Source organism: Esox lucius, chromosome 19 (assembly GCF_011004845.1).
Source record: "Esox lucius isolate fEsoLuc1 chromosome 19, fEsoLuc1.pri, whole genome shotgun sequence".
Classification (NCBI taxonomy): Eukaryota; Metazoa; Chordata; class Actinopteri; order Esociformes; family Esocidae; genus Esox; species Esox lucius.
Window position 1 is genome coordinate 42,128,599 of NC_047587.1, and position 27,283 is coordinate 42,155,881.

A 27,283-nucleotide genomic window follows, 5' to 3' on the forward strand; every position below is an offset into this window, starting at 1 on the left:
TCAGGCAATAATAGCTATACAAAGATAGTTAAACCTGTGGCAATGTAAAACCACTGGAGCAGTGATGAAACTGCCTGCAATAGGACATGTGTTTTCCCCCCACACATAGTGAGAATGGTGTTTCAAGAGGCAAAAGAATCTCCAAAGATCACAGTTAGAGAATAGCTGCAGTTGGTTACATCTTTGGGTCACCAAGTCTGACATAAGTTTTATGGTGAGGAATTACTCATTACTCCACTAACCTATTACTCCACTCCCATCTAGTCTCTTCAAAATGATTATTTGCCTGTCTGTGTCTACTATTGCAAGTTTCCTAATTGTTTAACCACTTAATAAGCACATTTCTTTAATTTGTGTCCACTGGGAGCTTCCAGAGCACAAACATTTTATATTTATGCAAGCAAACACATTTCCATGTTTTTCCCAACATAAAACAAATATCACAATTAAATAATTTCAAGGGTCTGAATACTTTTGCAAGACACTGTGTATAAGTTGTGTCATGTGTAATTTTATGTAAACCAATGCCGCATTTCCACTAGTGATTTAACCCGGCACCAGGGTCACACCTGTGGTTTATCCTAATGTTGGCTCCAGACTTCCACTGTCAAGTTTGGTATCAAGGACTTACGGAGGGGTTCGGGTGGGGAGGGAGGGAGGGAGGGAGGAGGAAACTATCAACGCGATTTGGTTTTCCGGTTACGAAAATAAAAGGCGATATTTTTCTGAAAGTAAAATAAACAATAATGCCATGCTAACTTTGTTTACAATACGGCATTTGACCTTAAAAACGAATTTCTTCCACAAACTCCTGCAACCGACTCCTTCTCCACCTACACTCATGACACTGCAACTGTAAGCCATTATATTCAATATTAAAGTATTTTGTCAAAACTGTCTAACTTTAATAGAATGATTTGGGAGAATTTTATGTTGTTATAGGTTCTGCAGGCAACATCTCAGTCTCAGCGCTCCATTTTTCTATTGAGTCTATGGCATTGTACCATCTTCAGTTGTTCCAACTCTTTACGTTCTGAGTCTTTGCTTCCCTCTCCTGCTGTTTTATGTTCTTCATTTTATCATGGATCTGTTTGTTAGATTGGATGAAAACCATTATGAGAAGCCTAAAGCAAATGATACACATTGCTATTCGAACAGTACAACATGCCTCTTTTTCACAGCATGCAACATGTCAACACGCAAACCACGCCCTAAATCTTAAAGTCTGGGGCTTGGCACCAAGTGAGAGCTGGGCTACTCAGCCATATTCTACCGGCCGAATGGCACCTGTCTTTGTCAATGGAAATAGAAAATAGTCTGGACTTTGGGGTGAAGCACCAGTGGAAACATAAATCACAATTTACTTCTCTATTTACATTGGTAACCGGTTTATAAGCTGAATGCGGCATCTTGGGGGCTTGTGATGTATTGCCAATATACCATGTCTATGCACTGTGTCCAGGCACTCAACGATTTGTCATGCATAAGAACAGTTCTAAGCTATGGTATAACGCCCATAAACCCCCTCATGTCTTATTGCCTTGAATCTGATTGTTGATTGGCTGATAGCCATGGCATATAAGACCGTATACAATGGGAATGACATCGCATTTTAGTTGCTTTGGTAACAAATATATAATCACAATAATGAGTCTCGGGATTGTGACGTATTGCCAATATACCACGACTAAGCGCTATGTCCAGGCACTCTGCAATGTGTTGTGACTAAGAACAGCTCATAGCCTTTGTATACTGGCCATATACCACATCCTCTCATGCCTTATTGCTTAATTATATCTCAATATTTTTAGTTTCTGATTGGTTATAACTGCATTCTAGTTGGTTGTCTCTGGGACATATATACGGGGAACTTATTAATGATGCATTAAAAAGTATTGCACATGCAGAACATACTTGTTGTAAAGTAGCAATGACCTAAACCAAGAACATCACAAACCAAATTGGATATATTGTAAACCTAGTACCAACAAGGAAGACCCTTGCTTGACTTACAGATACTTACTTACTGCTGCATCTGACGGCTTGCTGAGAGATGAACAGGAATTTCTCCAGTCCATTTTGCTGTAATGACGCAAGTAGAGTTATGCTGTGATATAATGCCTCATGTTGCCAGTTTGACCGGCTGTCATCTGCAAATAGTTTGTTTCTTTGAACCCCTTTGTAATTATTGGCAGATATGCTAGCATAATATATTATTTTGAGCTCAGCCTCATACTGATGCATCATCCATGATTTTCAAAGTCATGTACAAAACATCAGCATTTATCCCTCATTTAATTCCTGTCACTCAAGCTGTGTTAGTCAACTGTTGCCCTTTTCACCCTGACTGCAAATCCAAACCGAACCCTCACTCAACCTTTCTCTGCCAGCAAAGGAGTGAAGCTTGAGACATACAGAATTCTGCCATGGCAGACAAAATTAGGGCACCGTTAACTAAATCCCACTCCCAAAATCACTTTCCATGTGCCTCTTTAAGCCTCCCTGAAAACCACTTAAGGAGGGATTTACATTGGAGCACTGTATGGAGACTGGTCAGACAGACATCCTCTCAGCTGTTCTGCTCTGCTTGGCTTCTTGAATTCACCTCAGGAAGATCTCAAGGAGCACTAAGGCCAGTGTAAAATGCACCCAGCTGGAAATATGAAAGCTCTTTCAAAGGAAGAGAGGTGTCTTTTGTCTTTAGTTGTCTCTTATTCAGGGATTGTGGTTTTAATCCCCCACCTTTCTTGTTTTGCAGGTCAATCTAGAGCCAACATGATCCCACTGAAGCACCCACGGAACATGAAGTCTTCAGACGATGCCCTGGCCGACCTGGAAGAAGAGGCCACCAAAGCCACGCCACCGCCTCTACCCAAGAAGTCCGTAGCCCGGGCTGTATTTGAGACCTCCAGCCTGGGAAAAGAGTTGCCAATAAGGCCCAAGCACGAGGCAAAACCCGGGGGCACCAACCTGAGTGTGGCCAACCCAGTGTATGACCTGGACTCCACCTGGGAGACAGGCAGCCACAGCTCCTCAATCAGCTCTGAGGCCCGTGTCCATGACCAGGAGAGCGGGGACTCCCTGGAGAGGCCGGTAGCGGTTGTAAACAAAGGGCGAGGGGCCAACAGCCTGTCGTGCCTGATGTCGGCTCCCAGTGCCACAACGGGAAGGGAGCGGCGGGGCTGCCGCAGCGCTGAGTCGCTGGCAGGCAGGGCCCGGACCACGGGCAGAGGGGGTGGGGGAAATAGCAAGCAACAGAGGCAGGCCCTCTACAAGGGCATGGACAGTTGGGAGGAGGTGGTGGGACGTATCCGAGGCCTGCACACTGACACACTAAGGAAGCTTGCGGGGAAGTGTGAGGACCGCTTTATGGCTGGGCAGAAGGACCACCTGCGCTTTGGAACCGACAGCTGGTCACACTTCAGGCTGACTACGGGGAAGCCGTGCTGCGAAGCCGGAGATGCTGTTTACTACACTGCCTCCTACGCCAAGGATCCACTGGTCAACTATGCAATTAAGGTATTACCTAAAGCTTGGCAGTAATCAGTAGCAGGAATCACCAGATACATTTTCATTGTATATACATGAATTACATTTTATTTATTAATATTTTTTGTAACTGTGTAGTTTTGGGATTCCATTTATTAATGAAAATGTGTCTAAATATTTGCTCACTTAGTGGGGAGAAATTTAGCTCAGCTATTTCAGCTTTTCTCTTATTTCCATGGCTTGGAATTTGATAGCTCTGTCCTTCCTTAACCTTGTTAATTTAACTTTTTGATGGAAAAGCATTGATGAGGTATTTGTTGGGTGTTTGTTTTTGTTTGTTAGTGAACTTTGCTGTTGCACCTGTTTCTTGCTGTCTTTATTAATCAGCTCTGAGCTACTGAAGTGTTTGTGTGGGCCGATCTGGCTGATTGACAGCACCAAGGACCCTGGTGGCAGTACTCTTCATTAGTATTCCTACTAAAAAGTGTGTGTGTGTGGAACCTACCGGATGGGTCCTGAATATAAGTATGGAACTGGAGATAGATAGGAGGTTGCATTATTTACATGGCAAAAAAAACTCAGCACTCGGCACTGCACTTCAAAGCCTTCTCTCCACGTTTAGGGCAGGCTTGGGAAAAAAAGAGTTGTTTTCCCCACTGCTTTTCCAGAGAAATAAGCCAAACAAGTGCATCTACATGCAAATGGAATAGTCAAGTGACCCAATTAAAAAAAAAGTTTCCACCCTCCACAATATTTAATGTGCCCCAATTGCATGCGGAGAGCCTTCTCTGCTCCCCAATACAAAAACTGATCTGTTTATGTGTTTGGGTCATGACTATTTAACAATGTTTGTTATGCGAAGTCAGTGTCTCACCGATTTGCGGGAGAGTGTCATATCTCCAGGGCTTTTGGAAAGCAATTTCTATTTCAAAGACTTTTCATGAAGTATTGAGGATAGCTCAATACTTAAAATACCCAGAGAAAAACAATGCCATTTTCTTTCTATTGAACTCTCATGGGAGAGAAGAAATCACAAAATACAAACCTTGATTCAAGTCATTTTTTTTTGTGTGAGGGGGGTAAATTAGATAACAGAAATTGAATAGAATTGCATAGCATAGTTTTCATTGAGAATTGTACCACAAAGTGCATTTAGCTATTTTTATAACTAAATTAGTTCACTTTTCTCATATAACACTGGGCACAAAGCTGTCACAATGACTCTCAATTTATAGCAACAAAGGGAATTATTCAGGTCATTAAACCTATTCTCTGCAATTCAAAGGATGGAGAATAAATGCATATTACCATATAGATATTCTTATTGTACCTTATTTGCATATTGCGGTTTTAATTTAGTCATCAATTTGCACCTTGGAGTTTGTCCTGACCTTATTCCCAAATGAGCAAACTTTATTAAGAGCTTTTATTAGTCTTAGTGACTACTAAATAAATTGAACAAATTCCAAAGTTACCAGAGTTCCAACATGCAGTTTTTTATTATAATTACTGTCCGTTAACAACCATTATGAAGTACAACTATTGTGCATACAGTTTATAGACCAGGAATTGTACCGTCCTCTATTTCTCCCTGCTTGGTGCCATGTAGTGTTTATATTCAGTCAGGTCTCTGCACACAAAGAACTGAGCCTGATAGCACATGGCCACCTCCTGTGCTGGGTGTGTTTGATCATAGTGAGCAGCATGAGTGAGAGCGAGAGCTGTAATGCTGTCTGTTACTGAGTGTTAGGAGAAAATAAAGACATCCACCTATGCTGGTGACAGCATTGGCTATCCTCTCCCAGCCAGGCCCAATATTAATGGCATGAACATGATGATGATGATAGTGATGATGCACATCAGAAGGGATGAGACATAGACCATTGTTTCATCTCTGTCTGCCTCTGTTCACTATCTGTGAATTTGGATGTCATTTTTTTAAATAAGTTTAAAATATTTTCAGTTTATCATTCAGGGCAAAGCTTCAGAAAACTCCTGTTTGGGTTCAGTTAATCTATGAGTGTTATGACACCTCCAGTCTAAGGCATTCAATAAAGCATTCAACTTAAAATAGATCATCTTTGTGGCCTGTCATGTTGGGAATGCATTCATGTCTTAGTGGTGTTTGAATGTTAATTATTTCTCCTATTCTCTCCTCCCTCTCTTAAGATCTGTCGGAGTAAAGTGAAGGAAACCCAGCAGCAGTTCTTCCACAGTCTGGCAGTCAGGCAGAGCCTGGCGCTCCACTTCAACATCCAGCAGGACTGTGGACACTTTCTGGCAGACGTGCCCGCACGTTTGCTTCCTTGGGAGGAGGAAGAGGAGGAAAAGGAGGGAAATGAGGAGAAAGAGGATGAGGATGGTCAGAAAGGTAAAGAGGATAAAGAAATAAGTACAAAGAAGGACAAGAAGGAGGTTGTCGAAACAACAAACGTCATGCAGAACGGACAAGCCGAGGACTCCCGTTGCCCGGGCAACCCCGCGGGCGCATCCGGCCACCTGAGTAGCAGAGTGGTAGTGATCACCCGAGAGGTGCCCTTCCAGACCGTTGCCGACTTTGTCCGGGATGGCGCATCCCGGCATGCACGCAACCCGGACCTGTACGAACGTCAAGTGTGCTTGCTGCTGTTACAGCTGTGCTCTGGCCTGGAGCATATGAAGCCCTACCACGTGACCCACTGTGACCTGCGCCTAGAGAACCTCCTCCTGGTGCACTGCCAACCGGGCAACCCCTGGAACCTGGACCTGCTGGAGCCCAACAACAATAGCAGCAACAGTGCCTCCTCTGGAGCAGGTGCCGCCAATGCGGCCGCCAACGCCACCTGCCCAGCCCGCCTCATAATCAGCAACTTCTCGCAGGCCAAGCAGAAGAACCCCCTGGTGGAGGACCCTGGCGCACTGCGCGACCAGTCGCGGCTGGCCCCTGAGATAGTCACGGCGACGCAATATCGCAAGTGCGACGAGTTCCAGACGGGTATCCTCATTTACGAGATGCTGCACAGACCCAACCCCTTTGAGGAGACACCTGAGCTGAAAGAGAGGGAGTACACCTGGGCTGACCTGCCTCCTCTCCCAGCCCGCTCGCTCTACTCCCAGGGCCTGCAGCAGCTTGCCAGTCTACTGCTCACCGTCAACCCCTCCGAGAGGATCCAAATGGCAGAGGCCAGGGCCTGCCTGCAGTGTCTCCTCTGGGGGCCCCGGGAGGACCTTTTCCAGGCGCTCAGCTGCACCAGTGGCCCCATTCCAGGGGCCATCACCAGCCAGCGTGAGACCACCCTCCAGAATTGGTTGGACTTGAAAAGGACACTGATGATGATCAAGTTTGCGGAGCGCTCGCTGGACACGGGCTGCGGCGTGAGCCTGGAGGATTGGCTGTGCTGCCAGTACTTGGCCTTCGCAACCACAGACACTCTCAGCCGTGTGGTCCGCATCCTCCAGCAGCAGAACCCCCGGACCCAGCACACAGCCCAGTCTCAGAATCTTGCTCAATCCCAAAATGTATTTAAGTCCCTGCACCTTTCTCAGTCCCAGCAGCATATTACCCATACCGAACACATAACCCACTCCCAGCCCCTCTGAGCTCCATTGCTTGCTAGCTACTCACCACTCACTCTTTAGCCCTGTGTCCCTATACTCACTGATAAGCTTTGTTTCCTTTCACGTCTCTCTCCTATCCCTTGAACAACGCAGCCGAACCATGTGTGAAAAATCTCTGATAAAAACTGTCATCAGCCTTATTGTGGAATTTGAAGTTGTGCACACTCATTCTGTTCATTTTACGGTGTCTTTTGCCGGAAGAGAGTGTAGGCGTGGGAGGTAATCATATGAAACCTGTTTTTAAATGTATGCTGATCAATTTAAGTGAGGGGGGATGTATGTGAAAACTGGCAAATAGGCAAAAGTCTTTAAATTGTCGATAACTTACATTTAGAAGTACTGAAACAACTGGTTGCATAAACCCTGAAATAAGAGATGATTGTCTCAATTCATTCGAGTTGCAACAGCAAAAGGTTATCTCTACAGTCTCTGAAAATAAAGTTTCCTCAGACTTGAGTTTCCCTTCATCATCCAATAAATGCTTATTCAGTTCAAAGGTCTCGCAACCTTTTGGCTACTGGACAGTTGCTTGAACAGTTTGGCTATCTGTCGTCCTGTTCCCTTCGCCATGGTTTGTTGTTCAGTTTACATAATGAGACGATGAGACATTGGGAAAGAGACTGCATATAGGTCTAGTAATCACATAGCCCAGCGTATCTCTACCAGCTAGAGTTGTTTAGCATCTCTCTTGTTGTTTGTGTGTTTCAATAGCCACTATACTGTTCTGGCACAGAGAGGCAATTCTGAGGGATTTATCCTTGTCTGTTACCTTGATCTAGCAGTTTTAATAATGCAGTTTAGTTTAGCTTTGAATTCATTCTCTAAAAATGTCAGCTGGTGGTCTGTGGTCCTGCTTGCCCCAAATGCTACAGCTCATTTAGCTCGGTCCCAGTCTGAAAGTCTCTAATGCAACACCAAAAACAAAGGACCGACTCCTTCTCATCATATTACACTTGGGGGGAGAGAGATGGAGGGAAGAGGGGAGCACCAAGGACCATTGATCAAAATCAATTATAACAAATATCCTCAGTTCCCCTAGAGGGACAGACAATCCAAATTGACTATCAAAATCTCCACTCCTATAGAGTAAATCATCCCAATATATTTTGCAAACAACTTCAATACATTTAATTCCTTATTCTAAGATAATTGGAATTAGCTATGTCCATTACCACAAGCATTATGCAATGTAAAAAGAACCAAAGATCTGCCATGCTATCTCTATTTTGACACACCTGAGGTTATTGCAAGACAACTGCTTTTTACACGTTGATATGACAGAGGCATTCGTTTCAGCTCGTCAAAGTGAATGCACTGTTACATGGTCATTTTGAAGTGTCCTTACCACTGCTTAAACACGCAAGTTTGTGGGTTTTACTCTGTATTGGAACAATCGATGCGGGCTGCCATGTTGCTTTGTAGTAGTTTAGTCAGTTGTAGTATTGTATCCAAAAGCACTCCAGATGCAAGATTGTTTGGTCGGAATAACATTCTAGGTAGTCTGTTGTTTTAGCTGTGTGTTTTCGTGGACAAATACTATTTTAGCTTTGGATATGTGCAATTAATGTAAAATGTTATTATTACCTATGAAAATCACAGTATTTAAAGTGTATGCAGCCCCATGTTTATCACAGTATGCAACTTGTCAGTTCTTCTCTCATCCATAATTTTTTTAATATTGGCACATAAATGATGATGACTTCTAGTAGAAGATGCAGGGTTTTTTCTGGAATCAAATTTTAGAACTTGTACTCAGCTTGGAAAAGATTATTGCTGCACATAGGCTGTAGGTGGAATTTTGTTTCAGGAACTCTGCTTGGGGATTTATTTGTTTTTAGTCCTTTTTTATTAGATGCAAATATATTTCCTTTTTAAAGTTTCTGGCCTGGGTGATATGAGCAACAGTTGCACATGCAATATAGCTTCCAAATAGATAATGGAAATGGAGAAGCGGAGTGGAGAACCGGTTGTAATTAAACTCAGTTCGAATGTAGCCAGGTTATGCTGCTCAATGTTGTGTAATTGGGTTTCAACCAACCCTCTTAAAAGAAAAACTCTTTGGTCAGCAGCTGCATATGGAATGTAGTAGTCTGCCTGGATTCCATTGACTCTTCAGACTTATTTCATCCAGTAAATTGTCAGCCACTCAGCCACAATCTTGGCTTGTTATTGCTGTTCAACCACTACACATGACCAAAGCCCCTGATCAATAGAGAACAAGCACTGCCTTAAACCCTGGTCTTAGCACATTTAAACTAACCACAACGATGAACCACTGAGATTCATTTGCACATAGTCCCATCTTTTTCATGGGCCTTCCATGGAAACTAATCACAACCAGGGCACATAGGTACATATCCATCCCTCTGACTCAAGTCAGCATTGTGGCTAGCGAAGCACAAGCTTAAGATCCAATATAGTCAAACTAATGAACTTTGGCTTTAATGGCCTGTGTCTGTTTGCCTGGGATCGATGCCACGAAAACACGTGCCTAACGTTGGCTTCACTGCTATAAATGGGCTAGCCAGAGAACAGCGCGCTTATATGTTTGCGTGTGCTATTGTGGTTGAACAAAATGAGACAATCCACATTCTTTGGTAGACAGTGTGGAGTCTCTAGTAGTACTAGTTAGATGCAGCAGATTGTTAAAGTAAGGTATAATTTAATGTCAAATTATGCATTGGTTACCTTGACACCTTGACACGCTTAATCAGTAGTGTGTACTCTACCCTAAAGAAACATTCTGGGATTTTTGCCCACTGGTTTTGAAAGTGGTGATGTTGATCAAAAGTGGGTCCCTGAAAATGGTGTACTATGTTGTGTATGTGTGCCTGTCATCAAAACCACTCACTTTCAAACTTCGAATTTCATGGCTATCTTGGGTATGATAGGGATTCTACTTATACATTATGTACATATAAACAACATGTCCAGGCCAAAATCTAAGATTTCAAGTCCAAGAAATCTATCTTGGGGGGAGGGGAGAACAAACTGCGATACATACTACAATGTAAACATTTTCTACACACAGTATACAACAGACATTTTCATTAAAGAGTTAACCGATATATTATTCTGAAACATTATTTTTGATAATAGCGTTGGTTTTTTCTGTATACAGCTGTTGGGTCAGCTCTACTCATCTAGCAGCGTGCTGTGACAAAAAAGGTTAAATTCTGTTTCTATATCCAAATTATTAACATGACATAGCAGCCAGACACTCACCAGCTAGGTCAGTGGGGGAGTGGGGGTGAAATACTGGGATTTACTGCGGGGGAAAGGATCCTGTGTTTTACACATAGGGTCAGACTGGATGTCATGAACATTGAGACAGCCCTATAGGTGACTCCAAGTCAAGGACACCCGGTCGCCATAATGGTTTATGTACCAGGGAATGCTTGTGGACTGCACTGGTGGCTGTCCTTGTTATAGAGTGTGAACCTTTATATTATCTAATGTAAATGTTAATCCAAATTTATTTACAGAATTTATTGTGTGTTGTTATTAGCCTGTCCATGCAGATGAGATACCATGCTTCTCTCATTTGTTGTGGGAGAAAACTGGTGAATTGGTTTGTCTGTTAAGAACAATGTTATTATAAAACTATAATGTTCTCACCTTTGGGGGAAAGAGTGTTTGAATACAAATTAATGTACAGTATTTTTCCCATCTTGTAAATGATAGAGAAGCCACTTTAACAGCCAGTAGGGAGACACCATCATAATAAAAAAAATGTTCACCAATAGTATTGCCAACAGTGAGTTTTGTAGTTGTTTGTCATTGCATTGTTATCGCCACTGAACATAAAAATTAAGCTCTCTTGGCTTTCTATATGTGTGTATATCTCTTGGCCTATTGCCATTTTATTGTTGATCAAGTTAACCGAAAGTAACACAATAATAAATATGTTTTTATATACATTATTTGTGAGATCCCTTTATTGATGCCATGCCATCTGGCTTGCATGTCCCTCTTGTGGCCATAAAGTATAAAAAAAGAGAAATAACAGGGCTGCATCTTTATAGACTATTTCAGATTCCCTATTAGGTTTGATTCTTCAGCTTGAATCTTTTCCTTTATTTGCATTAAACTGACAAAGCAGGGATGATACAATTTCTCTTCTATGAATTCAGATTTTGGGGGAGATGAATGAGATGCCACATTGGCATCTATCCTCTCTAAACTGTTCAGCCATTGGTCATCTATGAATTGTATACTTGTTTTAAGTTAATCTTTTGTAAGTAAACAGTATGTAAAGCGCTTCTGTTGGTTATTGCCATTGGGATCTTTCTGTCATCATAATAGAATCATCAGATTTAGGGAATAATTGAAAATTAGACAAACAACAAATAACTCTGATCAGCTCTGATAATTTTTTTTAAATCTCCCATCTAAAACGTCCCATTTTGCAAACCAATCATTGGTTGAGGAGACTGTAACAGACAGGATGAGATCACTTTTAAGACAAGGTGAGATTACTTTTTAAGAATTGTGTTTTTGATGATGCTTGACACATTTGAGAAAAGTATGAAAACCTATTCACACACTTATTCTGAAAATAATATGAAACATTTTCCAAACATTGATGAAGAAGGTGAACCGAGCCTATGGGACAACCGTCCTGTGTCCTCAAATCCACTACCATCAGAAATGCTGATGTGTTGTTTATACTGATAGATGATTGTGGTGGATCAGCATTATGATGCAGCAATCAATTCTGTGTCTTTCACACCCTGTCTATTAATTATTTTCTAAAGTTGCACCACAGATCCTTAAAAATTAGTTAGTATGAATGTCACTTGATCTGCTGTATAAATACCACCTACAGTGGGGAAAACAAGAATTTGATACACTGCCGATTTTGCAGGTCTTCCCACTTACAAAGCATGCAGAAGTCTGTTATTTTTATCATAGGTACTCCATCTGTGAGTGACGGAATCTAAAACAAAAATCCAGAAAATCACATTGTATGATTTTTAAGTAATTCATTAGCATTTTATTGCATGACATAAGTATTTGATATATCAGAAAAGCAGAACTTAATATTTCGTTCAGAAACCTTTGTGTGCAATTACAGAGATCATACGTTTCCTGTAGTTCTTGACCAGGTTTGCACACACTGCAGCAGGGATTTTGGCCCACTCCTCCATACAGACCTTCTCCAGATCCTTCAGGTTTCAGGGCTGTCGCTGGGCAAAATGGACTTTCAGCTCCCTCCAAAGATTTTCTATTGGGTTCAGGTCTGGAGACTGGCTAGGCCACTCCAGGACCTTGAGATGCTTCTTATGGAGCCACTCCTTAGTTGCGCTGGCTGTGTGTTTCAGGTCGTTGTCATGCTGGAAGACCCAGCCATGACCCATCTTCAATGCTCTTACTGAAGGAAGGAGGTTGTTGGCCAAGATCTCGCGATACATGGCCCCATCCATCCTCCCCTCAATACGATGCCTTCATCCTGTCCCCTTTGCAGAAAAGCATCCCCAAAGAATGATGTTTCCACCTCCATGCTTCATCTTGCATGGAGCCCCAGACCGAGGGAGATTGAACGTCATCTTGATCATCTTCCATTTTCGAATAATTGCGCCAACAGTTGTTGCCTTCTCACCAAGCTGCTTGCCTATTGTCCTGTAGCCCATCCCAGCCTTGTGCAGGTCTACAATTTTATCCCTGATGTCCTTACACAGCTCTCTGGTCTTGTCCATTGTGGAGAGGTTGGAGTCTGTTTGATTGAGTGTGTGGACAGGTGTCTTTTATACAGGTAACAAGTTCAAAAAGGTGCAGTTAATACAGGTAATGAGTGGAGAACAGGAGGGCTTCTTAAATAAAAACTAACAGGTCTGTGAGAGTCGGAATTCTTACTGGTTGGTAGGTGATCAAATAATTATGTCATGCAATAAAATGAAAATTAATTATATAAAAATCATATAATGTGACTTTTGTGTGAGGGCATGTAGTATATTGCTAATATTGGCATCCTGAAGGCTTCCTGAAGGCTTCCTTTGGCTTTTTCCAAATGTAAACCTGTACGAATGTAGAAAATACAGTAGAGTGAAACATGACTCATCAGATCATGTAACTTTATTCTGTTGGTCAGGGGTACAGGTATTTTGCTCATTATAACAAGTTATGCATTTTTGTGTGTTGGCCTTACATACAATACCATAAATTCCAGCTTTATAAAGCTCATGAGACTGGGTCACAGGGATGCATATTCCTTTTTCTGATCATTTTTAAAGCTGTGTTTTGGGGGCATTGAGCAACTATCCTGTTAAGTGTTTGTTGCATAAGTGTGCCCTGGAACTTATACTGCCCACCAGCCGCAGTTACCTGTGTGTCCACTGACCATAGTTACCTGCATGCCCATCCTCCCGGGGGTGTGTAAGGGCAGCTTCAGCCTCAGCTGTAGCTCCCCCAGAACCTCTACCTTTTGCATCTATGGTAGGTACTTTGTAATTTGGGTGGTGAGCCATGTAATATTTCCACCAAACTTTTATTTTGGAATTAACGCCAAAAGGTTCGACCTTGGTCTCATCAGACCATAACACATTACCCACATGGTTTTGGGAAATGTATACATGCTTGTGTCTTCTTGTGATTAACAGCTTTCATCTTGCCACCCTGTCCCATAGTTCAGACTTGGTGTCACAATGGTTGTACAATGCCGTTCTAGCTTGAAATTGTTGCAGTTACTTTTAGGATGAGTTGTCCTCTTGGCATACACCCTGATGAGCTACCAGGTGGTCAACTTAGTATAAACTTAAATACTGTTGGTAACAAGATCATATTCAAGGTGAAACCTTTATTGACCCTTGTCTTGATCTGAGCTTGATCTGGGGGTGCTTCTCATAAGCAGTGACTTGGCAATCAGGGGTAGGATATAAAACCATATCCAAGGCATTGGGTATCCCTTGGAGCAGAGTAAAGTCCATTATTGAGAAATGGTAAAACGGAATCGAGAATAGGCCATACTCAAATCCTGAATATCGAGACAAGAAGGGCACTGAAACCAACAGCCTATGGCAACTCTAACAAAGACACAGTATTCCACAGCTGAGCTAAGAGACACTGTGCACACGGCAACAATGGCCTGGGTTCTTCACAAAAGTGGCCTTCATGGGAGTAAGCCATTGTTGACAAAAACTCAAAAAGGCATGTGGGAGAATCTGAGAACAAGTGGAAGAAGGCAAAGGTCTGATGAGGCCAAAATAAATATTTTAGGCCACAAGACTAAGTGTTACACTTGGCACATTCTAACACCACACATCATGAAAACACCATCCCAAATATGAAACATGATGGTGTCAGCATCATGCTATTGGGATGCTTCTCTGTGTTAGAGCTTTAAAGACTTGTGAAGATAGAGGGCGAAATAGAAGCAGCAAAGTACATAGAAATACTTGAAGACAACTTGCCAAGGTCTTCAAAAAACCTGGGACTTGGGAAGATTCCAAACATACAGCCTAAGCCACAATGGAGTGGCTTAAAAAAAGTTAAATGTCCTGAAGTGGCTCGGTCAGTGTCTGGACATCAATCCAATTCAGAATATGTAGAAAGAGTTGAATATTGTTAAAGTGTCCAAATGTGCACAGCTGGTGGATAGTAGACTGGAGTAGGTGGATTGACTTGTCTGTAACTGATGCCAATAGTGCTTCTACCAAATATTAAACAGAGGTGAATATTTCTGCAATCAATTAGAATTGTGTTTGTTCCAGTTCATTATTATTATTAGGGTTTCAGCAGTTCACTAGTGAATTTTGTTCTATCTTCTTGAAAATTGGCAACGATCTTCAGACAAATCCTAACTAAAGTTATCAGATGGATTTTTGATCTGCAAAACTGTTTGTCCGTTACAGCCAATCGAATATGTCGATGAGGCCACCAAATGCAATGATATGCATACATCTCTAATGGCTTACCAAGTATGCGTCTGTGACATTAAGCTGAATGACCAGTTCTCACCAACATCCTCGTAAAAATCATGGGGAATATGGAGCACTGAAAATTGGCAACAATCTCCAGATCAATCCTAACTAAAGTTAGCAGAGGCAATTTTGATCTGTTGAGTAACATTTCGAGCACCGTGACGTCGCCAGGTATGGCGCAGCCGGGGCCCCACCCTGGAGCCAGGCCCGGGGTTGGGGCTCATATGCGAGCACCTGGTGGCCGGGCCTCGGCCCGAACGAGCGACTTGGGGCTCACCACCTACAGGAGGGACCATAAGGGGCCGGTGCGGAGAGGATCAGGCAGCAGTCGAAGGCGGGGAAGGAGCTGGGGCCTCGACAACCCGATCCCTGGATTCCGGAAACTAGCTCTAGGGACGTGGAATGTCACCTCGCTGGCGGGGAAGGAGCCTGAGATCGCGCGTGAGGTTGAGAGGTTCCGACTAGAGATAGTCGGGATCACCTCTACGCACGGCTTGGGCTCTGGAACCACACTCCTTGAGAGAGGATGGACTCTTCACCACTCTGGAGTTGTCCATGGTGAGAGGCTGCGGGCTGGTGTGGGTTTGCTTATAGCTCCCCAGCAGTGCAGAGTACCCAACCTTCTTGGAGTCTCTGGGAGGGGTGCTGGAAAGTGCTCCAACTGGGGACTCTATCGTTCTACTGGGGGACTTCAAAGCCCACGTGGGCAACGACAGTGACACCTGGAGGGGCGTGATTGGGAGGAACGGCCCCCCTGATCTGAACCCGAGCGGTGTTCAGTTATTGGACTTCTGTGCTAGTCACAGTTTGTCCATAACGAACACCATGTTCAAGCATAAGGGTGTCCATCAGTGCTAGTGGCACCAGGACACCCTAGGCCACAGGTCGATGATCGACTTTGTTGTCATTTCATCTGACCTGCGGCCGTATGTCTTGGACACTCGGGTGAAGAGAGGGGCAGAGCTGTCAACTGATCACCACCTGGTGGTGAGTTGGATCCGATGGCGGGGGAGGAAGCTGGACAGACTCGACAGGCCCAAGCGTACTGTAAGGGTCTGCTGGGAACGTCTGGCCGAGTCTCCTGTCAGACAGATCTTTAACTCCCACCTCCGGCAGAGCTTCGACTGGATCCCGAGGGAGGCTGGAAATATTGAGTCCGAGTGGACCATGTTCTCCACCGCCATTGTCGAAGCGGCCGCTCAGAGCTGTGGCCGTAAGGTCTCCGCTGCCTGTCGAGGCGGCAATCCCCGAACCCGGTGGTGGACACCAGAAGTAAGGGATGCCGTCAAGCTGAAGAAGGAGTCCTATCAGGCCTGGTTGGCTTGTGGGACCCCTGAGGCAGCTGACGGGTACCGGCAGGCCAAGCGGACTGCAGCCCGGGTGGTTGTGGAGGCAAAAACTCAGACCTGGGAGGAGTTCGGTGAGGCCATGGAGAAGGACTATCGGCTGGCCTGGAAGAGATTCTGGCAAACCATCCGGCGCCTCAGGAGAGGGAAACAGTGCCCTACCAACGCTGTTTACAGTAGAGGTGGGCAGCTGTTGACCTCAACTGGGGATGTCGTCGGGCGGTGGAAGGAGTACTTTGAGGATCTCCTCAATCCCGCTGTCACGTCTTCGATTGAGGAAGCAGAGGATGAGGGCTCAGAGGTGGACTCGTCTATCACCCGGGCTGAAGTCACAGAGGTAGTCAAGAAACTCCTCGGTGGCAAGGCACCGGGGGTGGATGAGATCTGCCTTGAGTACATCAAGTCTCTGGATGTTGTGGGGCTGTCTTGGTGACCACGCCTGTGCAACATCGCGTGGCGGTCGGGGACAGTGCCTCTGGGATGGCAGACCGGGGTGGTGGTCCCTCTTTTTAAGAAGGGGGACCGGAGGGTGTGTTCCAACTACAGGGGGATCACACTTCTCAGCCTCCCCGGGAAAGTCTATGCCAGGGTACTGGAGAGGAGAATACGGCCGATAGTAGAACCTCGGATTCAGGAGGAACAGTGTGGTTTTCATCCTGGGCCGTGTAACACTGGACCAGCTCTATACCCTCTACGGGGTGCTGGAGGGTTCATGGGAGTTTGCCCAACCAGTCCACATGTGTTTTGTGGATTTGGAGAAGGCATTAGACTGTGTCCTTCGCGGCATCCTGTGGAGGGTGCTTCGGGAATATGGGGTCCTCGGTCCTTTGCTAAGGGCTTTCAGGTCCCCATACAATCGAAGCAGGAACTTGGTCCGCATTGCCGGCAGTAAGTCAGACTTTTTCCCAGTGCATGTTGGACTCCGGCAGGGCTGCCCTTTGTCGCCGGTTCTGTTCGTAATTTTTATGGACAGAATTTCTAGGCGCAGCCAGGGTCCGGAGGGTGTCAGGTTTGGGGACCACACAATTTCGTCTCTGCTCTTTGTGGATGATGTTGTCGTGTTGGCCCCTTCAAACCAGGACCTTCAGCATGCACTGGGACGGTTTGCAGCCCAGTGTGAAGCGGTGGGGATGAGAATCAGTACATCCAAATCCGAGGTAATGGTCCTCAGTCGGACAAGGGTGGCTTGCCCACTTCAGGTTGGTGGAGAGTGCCTGCCTCAAGTGGAGGAGTTTAAGTATCTAGGGGTCTTGTTCACGAGTTAGGGAAGGATGGAACGGGAGATTGACAGACGGATCGGTGCAGCTTCTGCAGTAATGCTGTCAATGTATCGGTCTGTCGTGGTGAAGAAAGAGCTGAGCCGCAAGGCGAAGCTCTCGATTTAACGGACAGTCTACGTTCCTACTCTCACCTATGGTCATGAGCTTTGATCCTGGATACAGGCGGCCGAAATGAGCTTTCTCCGCAGGGTGGCTGGGCGATCTCTTAGAGATAGGGTGAGAAGCTCGGTCACCCGGGAGGAGCTCAGAGTAGAGCCGCTGCTCCTCCACATCAAGAGGGGTCAGCTGAGGTGTCTTGGGCATCTGTTCCGGATGCCTCCTGAACGCCTTCCTGGGAAGGTGTTCCGGGCCCGTCCCACCGGGAGGGGACCCCGGGGAAGACCTTGGACACGCTGGAGGGACTATGTCTCCCAGCTGGCCTGGGAATGCCTCGGTGTCCCCCCGGAAGAGCTGGAGCAAGTGTCTAGGGAGAGGTAAGGCTGGGCATCTCTGCTTAGACTGCTGCCCCCGCGACCCGGCCCCGGATAAGCGGAAGAAGATGATGACATTACAAAATTATGGTTAAAATGGTTGCCTTGGTAATTCTAGTGTACAATAAACATAGTTATTCCATTATGGCATGGTGTTTCTGCAAGAAAGCAAAGACCCATTATCTTTGGCACTGTGTGCTTTACTTCGTCTGGGATTAAAACAAGCAAAATAATCAGACATACAGCATTTGTTCTTTTGTTTATATCAAGCCAGACAACACCGTCTCAAAAGCAAAACCTGGCCCATTGGTTTTGACTGTAGAGTGCCTCATTCTACTACTTCACCTCACTTTAAAGTTACACCTAACTTGCAATAGTCAATTTCTCAAGTCCGCTCAAACATAACTTTTTTATCTATTGGCCTAATTTCTTTTCAGAACATGCATGAATTGCTTTTAATTGTCCATCATCCAAATTCAACCACATTTTAAAACAGGGGAGAAAAATAAAACAATCAACCCCAAGAAAAAGGCTATATAAATGCCAGCATTAAATTAGCATGGTCAACCTAAACTTGAAAAACGTTCAGGCTTTTGGCCTGCTTATATAAAGTCGTTAGTAAGGGACCGAACATGAACTTATCCTTCTCAAACAATAACTTAAATAGTAACGGACCATTAGCGCTGCCCTGGGAAGCTCATTAACCTGTCAGGGATGTAATAATATCAGATGCATATAGCTCCACTTCTGATGTCATTGTACCCTCTTCAAGGTATGCTGGTTCTTTTTCTATTTCATTCCAGACAAGTCTTAAATGCGTAACCAGGTCCAGACATTGTGACACCTGAGTGCCTCATACTGCTACTTCACCCCACTTTGAAGTTACCCACAACTTTCAACAGTCAACACTGCCTGATCAAAAAAAACGTCACCATTTGGATTTAAATAAGGAGATACTTAAGAACCTATGATTGAATAATTACTGCAATGATTAATATGTTTAAACTGGTTACAATAATTTTTACCCTAACAGTGAATAGCTTCTAATTTGTTAATGAGAAGCTAAGACACAGCCTATCCGCTTATAGTTATCTGGTAACACGTGCTCTATAGTTATCTGGCACACGTGGCTTGTTAAGCACAATCCTGTTGTCGACTGGGCCACCGGTTGTGTTACAAAGTGGAGTCCGACTTGTCACGCCATGTGTCTGAAGTCAGCCTGTTCCCCGGCCATCGCCAAAACCAAGAGAGACATACCCCCTGTAGACATGTCCACTGTGCCCTCCGAGTATCACGATCTGGAAGAGGTATTCAGTGAAGACCATACCCTAGAACTACCACCCCACCATCCGTATGACTTCTCTCTATACAGTTATTATCCAATGTCACATTTCCCAAGCCCAAACTGTATAGCGTGTCTAAGCCTGAGCGAGAGGCGCTTGAGACCTACATTCATGCGTCCTTGTCAGCTGGTCATATTCGCCCTTCTTCATCACCTCTGGGGCAGGGTTTTTCTTTGTGGGAAAGAAAGATGGGGGACTCCGCCCATGTATAGATTTCCGAGGTCTCAGTGACATCACCGTCAAAAACAAATGTCCTCTACCATTGATGAACTTCGCCTTCAATTCTCTACAGGGGTCTACTATCTTTACCAAGCTGGATCTACGGTGACGAGTGGCTAACAGGTTTTAACACCCCTTTGGGTCATTTCGAGTACCTCGTTATGCCGTTTGGCCTCACCAACGCCCCTGCTCAACAGTTTGTTAACGATGTCTTGTGGGATTTTCTCGGACTGTTTGTGTTTGTATATCTGGATGACATTCTTATTTTTTCTCCCGACCTAGCCACCCATGTCCACCATGTTAGACAGGTGTGACATGGGTTGTATTGGAGAACCGGTTGTATGTCAAGGCGGAGAAGTGTCTTTTTCACACCCGTTCCACCTCCTTTTGGGCTTCATCGTTGAGGAGGGCAAGATCAAGATGGACACCACCAAAGTCACCGCTGTCCTAAATTGGCCAATCCCGGAGACCCGTAAGCAACTCCAGTCCTTTCTGGGTTTCGCTAAGTTTTATAGGAGGTTCATCCGTAACTTCGGATAACTGGCTTCTCCCCTGACAGCGCTTACCTCAACACTCCGTCCTTTCATCTGGACGCCCGTGGCAGACACTGCTTTCCAGGACCTAAAGATGCGTTTCACCTCTGCGCCCATTCTGGCCCAACCCGATCCCACCAGACAATTCATCATTGAGGTCGACGCATCAGAGACTGGTATCGGGGCAGTACTGTCCCAACGCTCCACTATGGATGGTAAGGTGCATCCCTGTGCCTTTTTGTCCACCAGGTTGTCACCTACGGAGAGGAACTATGACGTCGGTAACCGGGAGTTACTGGCAGTCAAGGCTGCAATAGAGGAATGGCGTCACTGGCTGGAGGGGGCTGAACACCCCTTCATTGTTTGGACAAAAATCTAGAATACATCAAGACGGCAAAACCCCTCAACTACCGTCAAGCCTGGTGGGCACTGTTTTTTGCACGTTTTTCTTTTTCCATAACCTTCAGGCCCGGTTCCAAGAACGGGAAACCTGACGCCCTATCCCGGGTTTATGACAAGGAGGAGTTTGTTTCCCGGACACCTGAGACCATCCTCCCCAGCCAGTGCGTCATCTGTACCATCACCTGGAAGGCGGAGGAGGACGTAAGAGCAGCACTCAAGAACGACCCTGGCCCCAGTAACATAACTACTGGCCTCCTATACGTTCACAACACCCTCTGTCCTACAGTGTTAAAATGGGCCCATGCTTCCCACCTGACTTGCCACCCTGGCATTGGCCGCACCAAAGCATTTCTTAATAGGAGGTTCTGGTGGCCGTCTGTCAACACGGATGTCAGGTCATATGTCACTGCTTGTCCCACCTGTGCTCTCAACAAAAGTTCCAACCAGCCCAGTTCCGGTCAACTACACCCCCTGCCTGTCCCGAAACGTCCTTGGTCCCACCTGTCCTTGGACTTTGTTACCGGATTACCCCCCTCTGACGGTAACACTGTGATATTAACTGTTGTCGACCGGTTCACGAAATATGCCTACTACATTCCTCTGCCCAAGCTCCCGTCTGCCAGTGAAACGGCAGATCTTCTTGTCAGAGAGGTCTTTCAATGCCACGGCCTGCCCTCAGATGTGGTGTCTGACCGAGGTCCCCAATTCACATCCATGTGTGGAAGGAATTCTGCCACGCCATCGGGGCCTCTGTCAGCCTGTCTTTCGGCTACCACCCTCAGTCGAACGGCCAGGCAGAGAGGGCCAACCAGAAGATGGAGTCGACCCTTCGCTGCCTGGCCTACTCTGACCCCACTCACTGATCCTCCCAACTCCCCTGGGTCGCTTACGCCCACAACACACTTCCCACAGCTGCCACGGGTATGTCCCCATTTCAGAATATATATGGTTACCAACCCCCCTTGTTCCCTGCTCACGAGAAGGACCTGTCAGTGCCCTCCGTGCAGTCCCACATCTGTCGGTGTCATCGGACCTGGCACCGTGCACGGGGGGCACTGCTACGCAACAATGACGTCTACAAATGACAAGCTGACCGGTGATGGACTCTGGCCCCCGTCTACTTGCCCGGAGACAAGGTTTGGTTGTCGGCGAAGCACATTCCCATTAAAACGGACTCCCGCAAACTCTCCTCCCATTATCTGGGTCCCTTTGTTGTCGACTGTGTCGTTAACCCTGTGTGTGTCCGTCTGAAACTGCCATCTGCCATGAAGGTTCACCCGGTCTTCCACACTTCCCAGCTCAAGCCTGTCTGTTTCAGCTCCCTTCTGCCTCCACCACCTCGGCCTCCGCCTCCTCGCATCGTTGCTGATTAGAGTGTGTCACCAGGTGTCTTCAATATTGAACCTGTTCACAATATTAAAATGTTCTGAGATACTGAATTTGGGGTTTTCATTAGTTGTCAGTTATAATCATCAAAATTAAAAGAAATAAACACTTGAAATATATCAGTCTGTGTGGAATGAATGTATACATTATACAAGTTTCACTTTTTGAATGGAATTACTGAAATAAACCAACTTTTTGATGATATTCTAATTATATGACCAGCACCTGTATATAAACAAACCCTATGTGAAATGTGAATGTTTGTGTAACTTTTCTGAATATCTTGGTTGTGTAATTTCGAAAACTCAAAATAAAAAACGATGTTAAACATGTATTACTTCTCATTATTGCTTGAATGCTCTACGATGTCTGAACAGGTTATGAAAAGTATTTACCACAACCCGGCAAACCCTGGTGCTTATGTGGGTAGAGAGGGTTTGAAAAGAGCGTACTTGAAGAAAACCGGGGAGATCCTAAAAAATGGTGTGGCAAATGATTGGCTGCTCGCCCAGGATACATACACTCTCAAAGAAATAGAGTTATTGTTCATGACATAAATTCACAATTTCGGCTGGATTTATTCGACATGAGAGCTTATAGTGTGGAAAACAATAACATGAAATTTAGGTTAACATGCATAGATGTATTAAGTAAATACGCATGGATTCGTGTGCTGAGAAATAAAAGCGCTATCGAGGTAAAGCGAGCATTTGAAGACATTAAAAGAAGGAAGAACACCACAAAAAGTCCAAAGGGACAAGGGGAAGGAGTTTTTTAATTCACATTTTTAAATGTTAATGAAGAGGTACAACACAAAACATTTAGCTACAGGAAATGTCAAAGCGAGTATCGATAAGAGATTTAATAAAACAATGAAATCACGAATGTGGAGGTACAGTGGGGCAAAAAAGTATTTAGTCAGCCACCAATTGTGCAAGTTCTCCCACTTAAAAAGATGAGAGAGACCTGTAATTTTCATCATAAGTACACTTCAAATATGAGAGACAAAACGAGGGAAAGAAATCCAGAAAATCACATTTTAGGATTTTTAATGAATTTATTGGTAAATTATGGTGGAAAATAAGTACTTGGTCAATAACAAAAGTTAATCTCAATACCAAACTGGAACAGACATTGGGCTTAAAACCAGTCGAGCGGTGGTACGCACCATGGTACGGAACATTCCCCACAGATTTTCTGTCTGGGTTTAACACCCTATACATCTACACAGATATAATTGATTATCAAAGTGTTGGTGACAGTCATGTCCCACTGCTGCGAACTGTACATATTACAGGGAGAAAGAACGAAGTTGTCACAGTGACATACGACAAGCCACACTACGTACCTCTTAGTAAGAGCCAGTTTGATAAGATCTGTATTGAAGTAAAATCTGATCTAAACCAGCTGGTTTCATTCATAGTGGGTAAGGTGATTGCTAAATTACACTTCAGAACCCTCAAACAATCTTTTAGATTATAAGATGCAGCCTCAGAAACTCTAAGATGATCCTCAAAGGTATGTTGAATACTACATAACACATGCCGGTAACAGTTTACCGGGGTATCATGCTAGCACTGCAATGTATGAGGCTGGTCTAGGGGGCCTTTTCCGAGGGCTTTTCTGGATGGCAATACCTTTGTTGAAGCGTGGGTTCTCAATAGCAAAACCACATCTGAAGAATGCGGCTAGGAATATAGTTGCCGTTAAAGAGAGCATTCTGAATTATGGATGTGATACATTAAAGTTACGGGCCCTGCAGGCGAGAACGATGGACTCACGAAAAGGGCTGCCTATTCAGCGGATAGTACAGCATTTGAAATGCTTGGCCCTGTTCATAGCGATATCTTCTTTCAAGAGAAACTCATGTTAAACGGCGTTGACATAAAGGTTAGGATGGTCTGCAGTAAAGATGAGTTCTGCCTTATGGGGGTCGGGGATGTACGTTATCGTTTGCATATATTATCTGCGTCACTATTTGTCAAGAAAGTGTCTGTTTCGCCAGCCATGAAACTTGGACGCTCAAGCGCTACTCTCAACCACCGCCAAGTACCCAATTGAAAGATTGTGAATGAAGACATTTACAAACCAGATTCCAAAAAAGTTGGGACACTGTACAATTGTGAATAAAAACAGAATAAAATGATGTGGAAGTTTCAAATTTCAATATTTTATTCAGAATACAACATAGATGACATATCAAATGTTTAAACTGAGAAAATGTATCACTTGAAGGGAAAAATACGTTGATTTTAAATTTCATGGCATCAACACATCTCAAAAAAGTTGGGACAAGGCCATGTTTACCACTGTGTGGCAGCCCCTCTTCTTTTTATAACAGACTGCAAACGTCTGGGGACTGAGGAGACAAGTTGCTCAAGTTTATGAATAGGAATGTTGTCCCATTCTTGTCTAATACAGGCTTCTAGTTGCTCAACTGTCTTAGGTCTTCTTTGTCGCACCTTCCTCTTCATGATGCGCCAAATGTTTTCTATGGGTGAAAGATCTGGACTGCAGGCTGGCCATTTCAGTACCCGGATCCTTCTTCTATGCAGCCATGACATTGTAGTTGATGCAGTATGTGGTCTGGCATTGTCATGTTGGAAAATGCAAGGTCTTCCCTGAAAGAGACAATGTCTGGATGGGAGCATATGTTGTTCAATGTCAGCATTGATGGTGCCTTTCCAGATGTGTAGGCTGCCCATGCCACACGCACTCATGCAACCCCATACCATCAGAGATGCAGGCTTCTGAACTGATTGCTGATAACAACTTGGGTTGTCCTTGTCCTCTTTAGTCCAGATGACATGGCGTCCCAGTTCTCCAAAATTAACTTCAAATTTTTATTCATCTGACCACAGAACACTTTTCCACAGTCCATTTTAAATTATCCTTGGCCCAGAGAAAACGCCTGCGCTTCTGGATCCTGTTTAGATACAGCTTCTTTTTTGACCTATAGAGTTTTAGCTGGAAACGGCGAATGGCACGGTGGATTGTGTTCACCGACAATGTTTTCTGGAAGTATTCCTGAGCCCATGTTGCGATTTCCATTACATTATCATTCCTGTATGTGATGCAGTGCCGTCTGAGGGCCCAAAGGTCACGGGCATCCAGTATGGTTTTTCGGCCTTGACCCTTACGCACAGAGATTGTTCCAGATTCTCTGAATCTTTGGATGATAATATGCACTGTAGATTATGATAACTTCAAACTCTTTGCAATTTTTCTCTGAGAAACTCCTTTCTGATATTGCTCCACTATTTTTCGCCGCAGCATTGGGGGAATTAGTGATCATCTGCCCATCTTGAATTTTGAGGGACACTGCCTCTCTGAGAGGCTCTTTTTATACCCAATCATGTTGCCAATTGACATAATAAGTTGCAAATTGGTCCTCCAGCTGTTCCTTATCGGTACATTTAACTTTTCCGGCCTCTTATTGCTACCTGTCCCAATTTTTTGGGAATGTGTGGTTCTCATGAAATCCAAAATGAGCAAATATTTGGCATGACATTACATAAGGTCTCACTCTCAACATTCGATGTTATCAATATTCTATTGTGAATTAAATATAAGTTTATGAGATTTGTAAATTATTCCATTCCTTTTTTACTCACAATTTGTACAGTGTCCCAACTTTTTTGGAATCGGGTTTGTAGATGGTCAGAAATTTCCTAGCAAGGCATTCCAACCAAATTAAACAACAGGGTCAGCAGGGCATGAGGGAGTGGCTGAATCATCCATTATGTCGCCAGACGTTTGTTTATACAAATAGATTTTACGTCTTACAAGCGCATTTGGAATAGTTGTAAAAGTCATGTTGAGACATGCCATGGCCTCTAAAAACACCCCCCATCCCAACAGCCTTCTATCGTCAGCAATTTTATTGGTTGCTGTCACACTTTTAACCAGATCCAACAGGTGCGAGCCCTTGATTATCCCTTGATTTCTGAGCATGTTTAACCCTGTCTCGATGCAGTTAGACTGGTTAGGAACGGAACTGCAACGCTTACTAATGGTAGTAGAAAACCTCCAGATTGATTGATCCAGGGACTGAAGTGTTCTTTCTATGTATATAATTTTGGCTTTTTGTCTCTTTACTTTTCGGAGCTGCGATTCTGTTAAGGGTATATTTCCGTGCCTTAGATTAAGTGCTATTTCACTGAGTTGATAGAATGAGGTCGGTGAAGGCTGATTCTAAAATAACTTTCTGTTGAATTGCCGGTGCCTTAAATATCATCTTCAAAAGTGGCAAATTTCTACGAATGCTTTAGACATGATCAAACTTTCTTAGGAACGAACACAACAGGCCAAACCCTGAAAATAACCCCGTTCTCAGATGGTAGTCTTCTGGTTTTGTAGCTTTAAACTCAATAAGTAAAAAACCAAAAGGCGGATGTGTTGCATCTTTAAAACTCTCCATGAAGAATCGAGAAAGACCGGGGTATATCTGTCTGCCTAAAATACTAATCTGCTGATTGTCGCGGGGGGTTTTAAACAAGATGAGGTAGTTTGTGTTCAAGTTAATAGTTCTACTAGGTTTGCCTTTAACAAACATGCTTTGGACAAGGTAAACTGCACTCAGGTTACAGTGGTGTGAATATTGTGTGAAAACTCTCTCCATCTCCAAACTCTCTGATGCACTTTTCATTAAATCGTCAATACTATTCTATTCTATAAAAGTACTCTCCCTCACCTTCAACATTTCGTCATACAGCAGTTGCCAACATGAATTAACCCAGACGATATTTAGAATTTCTTTGGAGATTATCCAACAACATCTTCACAAAATATGTTTTACCAGAGTTACTGGGGCCACTAATGACACAGCTGAACGGGTGTTGAAGTCACGGGTCAAAACCGCTATCCATCCTACAATGTGGTTTAGTACTCCTAAGGCCTTGTGCTGTAATCAGGGAGCAGTACACGCTTGTTATACACAACTCTGAAACGCTTAGACACTACTCGGTTTTTCAATGTGAATGTTCTTTTATCTCTAGCAATTGTGTCGCCATTAGCAAGGACATGATCATCATCACCACCCTCGCCCTGTACAAAGTTATCAACCAGTCGTGGTAGCGTCTCCAAGTTAACAATGGTTGTGTTGTAGCTGTTGAATGTAATGCCTTTTGCTTTGAAACAGGTCAGACCTTTAACGGTTTTGTATCTGTATGTCTTTGGCCCGCCACTAAGAAATTGAGCGATGCTGTCACCAACTGGTAACTCATCAGTCAAGTCACCCAAAAATGGCCCCAGTGGGGGCACCCAATCCCCATGGCGTGTGACAAAGATCATTGAATCA

General features: G+C 44.3%; 1 protein-coding gene across 9 annotated transcripts in view; it reads left to right on the top strand.

The window, feature by feature from the left end:
* peak1 (pseudopodium-enriched atypical kinase 1) overlaps positions 1-11,004 on the top strand; it is a 176,344-nt gene extending 165,340 nt beyond the window's left edge. For all 9 annotated transcript variants that reach the window (XM_020056822.2, XM_020056821.2, XM_010903074.3 and 6 more), the window contains 2 exons: positions 2,759-3,519; positions 5,659-11,004. In XM_020056822.2, the coding sequence (XP_019912381.2) occupies positions 2,759-3,519; positions 5,659-7,068 (2,171 nt within the window). In that variant the 3' untranslated portion in view covers positions 7,069-11,004. The remainder of the gene's footprint in view (positions 1-2,758; positions 3,520-5,658) is intronic.
* Positions 11,005-27,283: the final 16,279 nt, after the last annotated feature.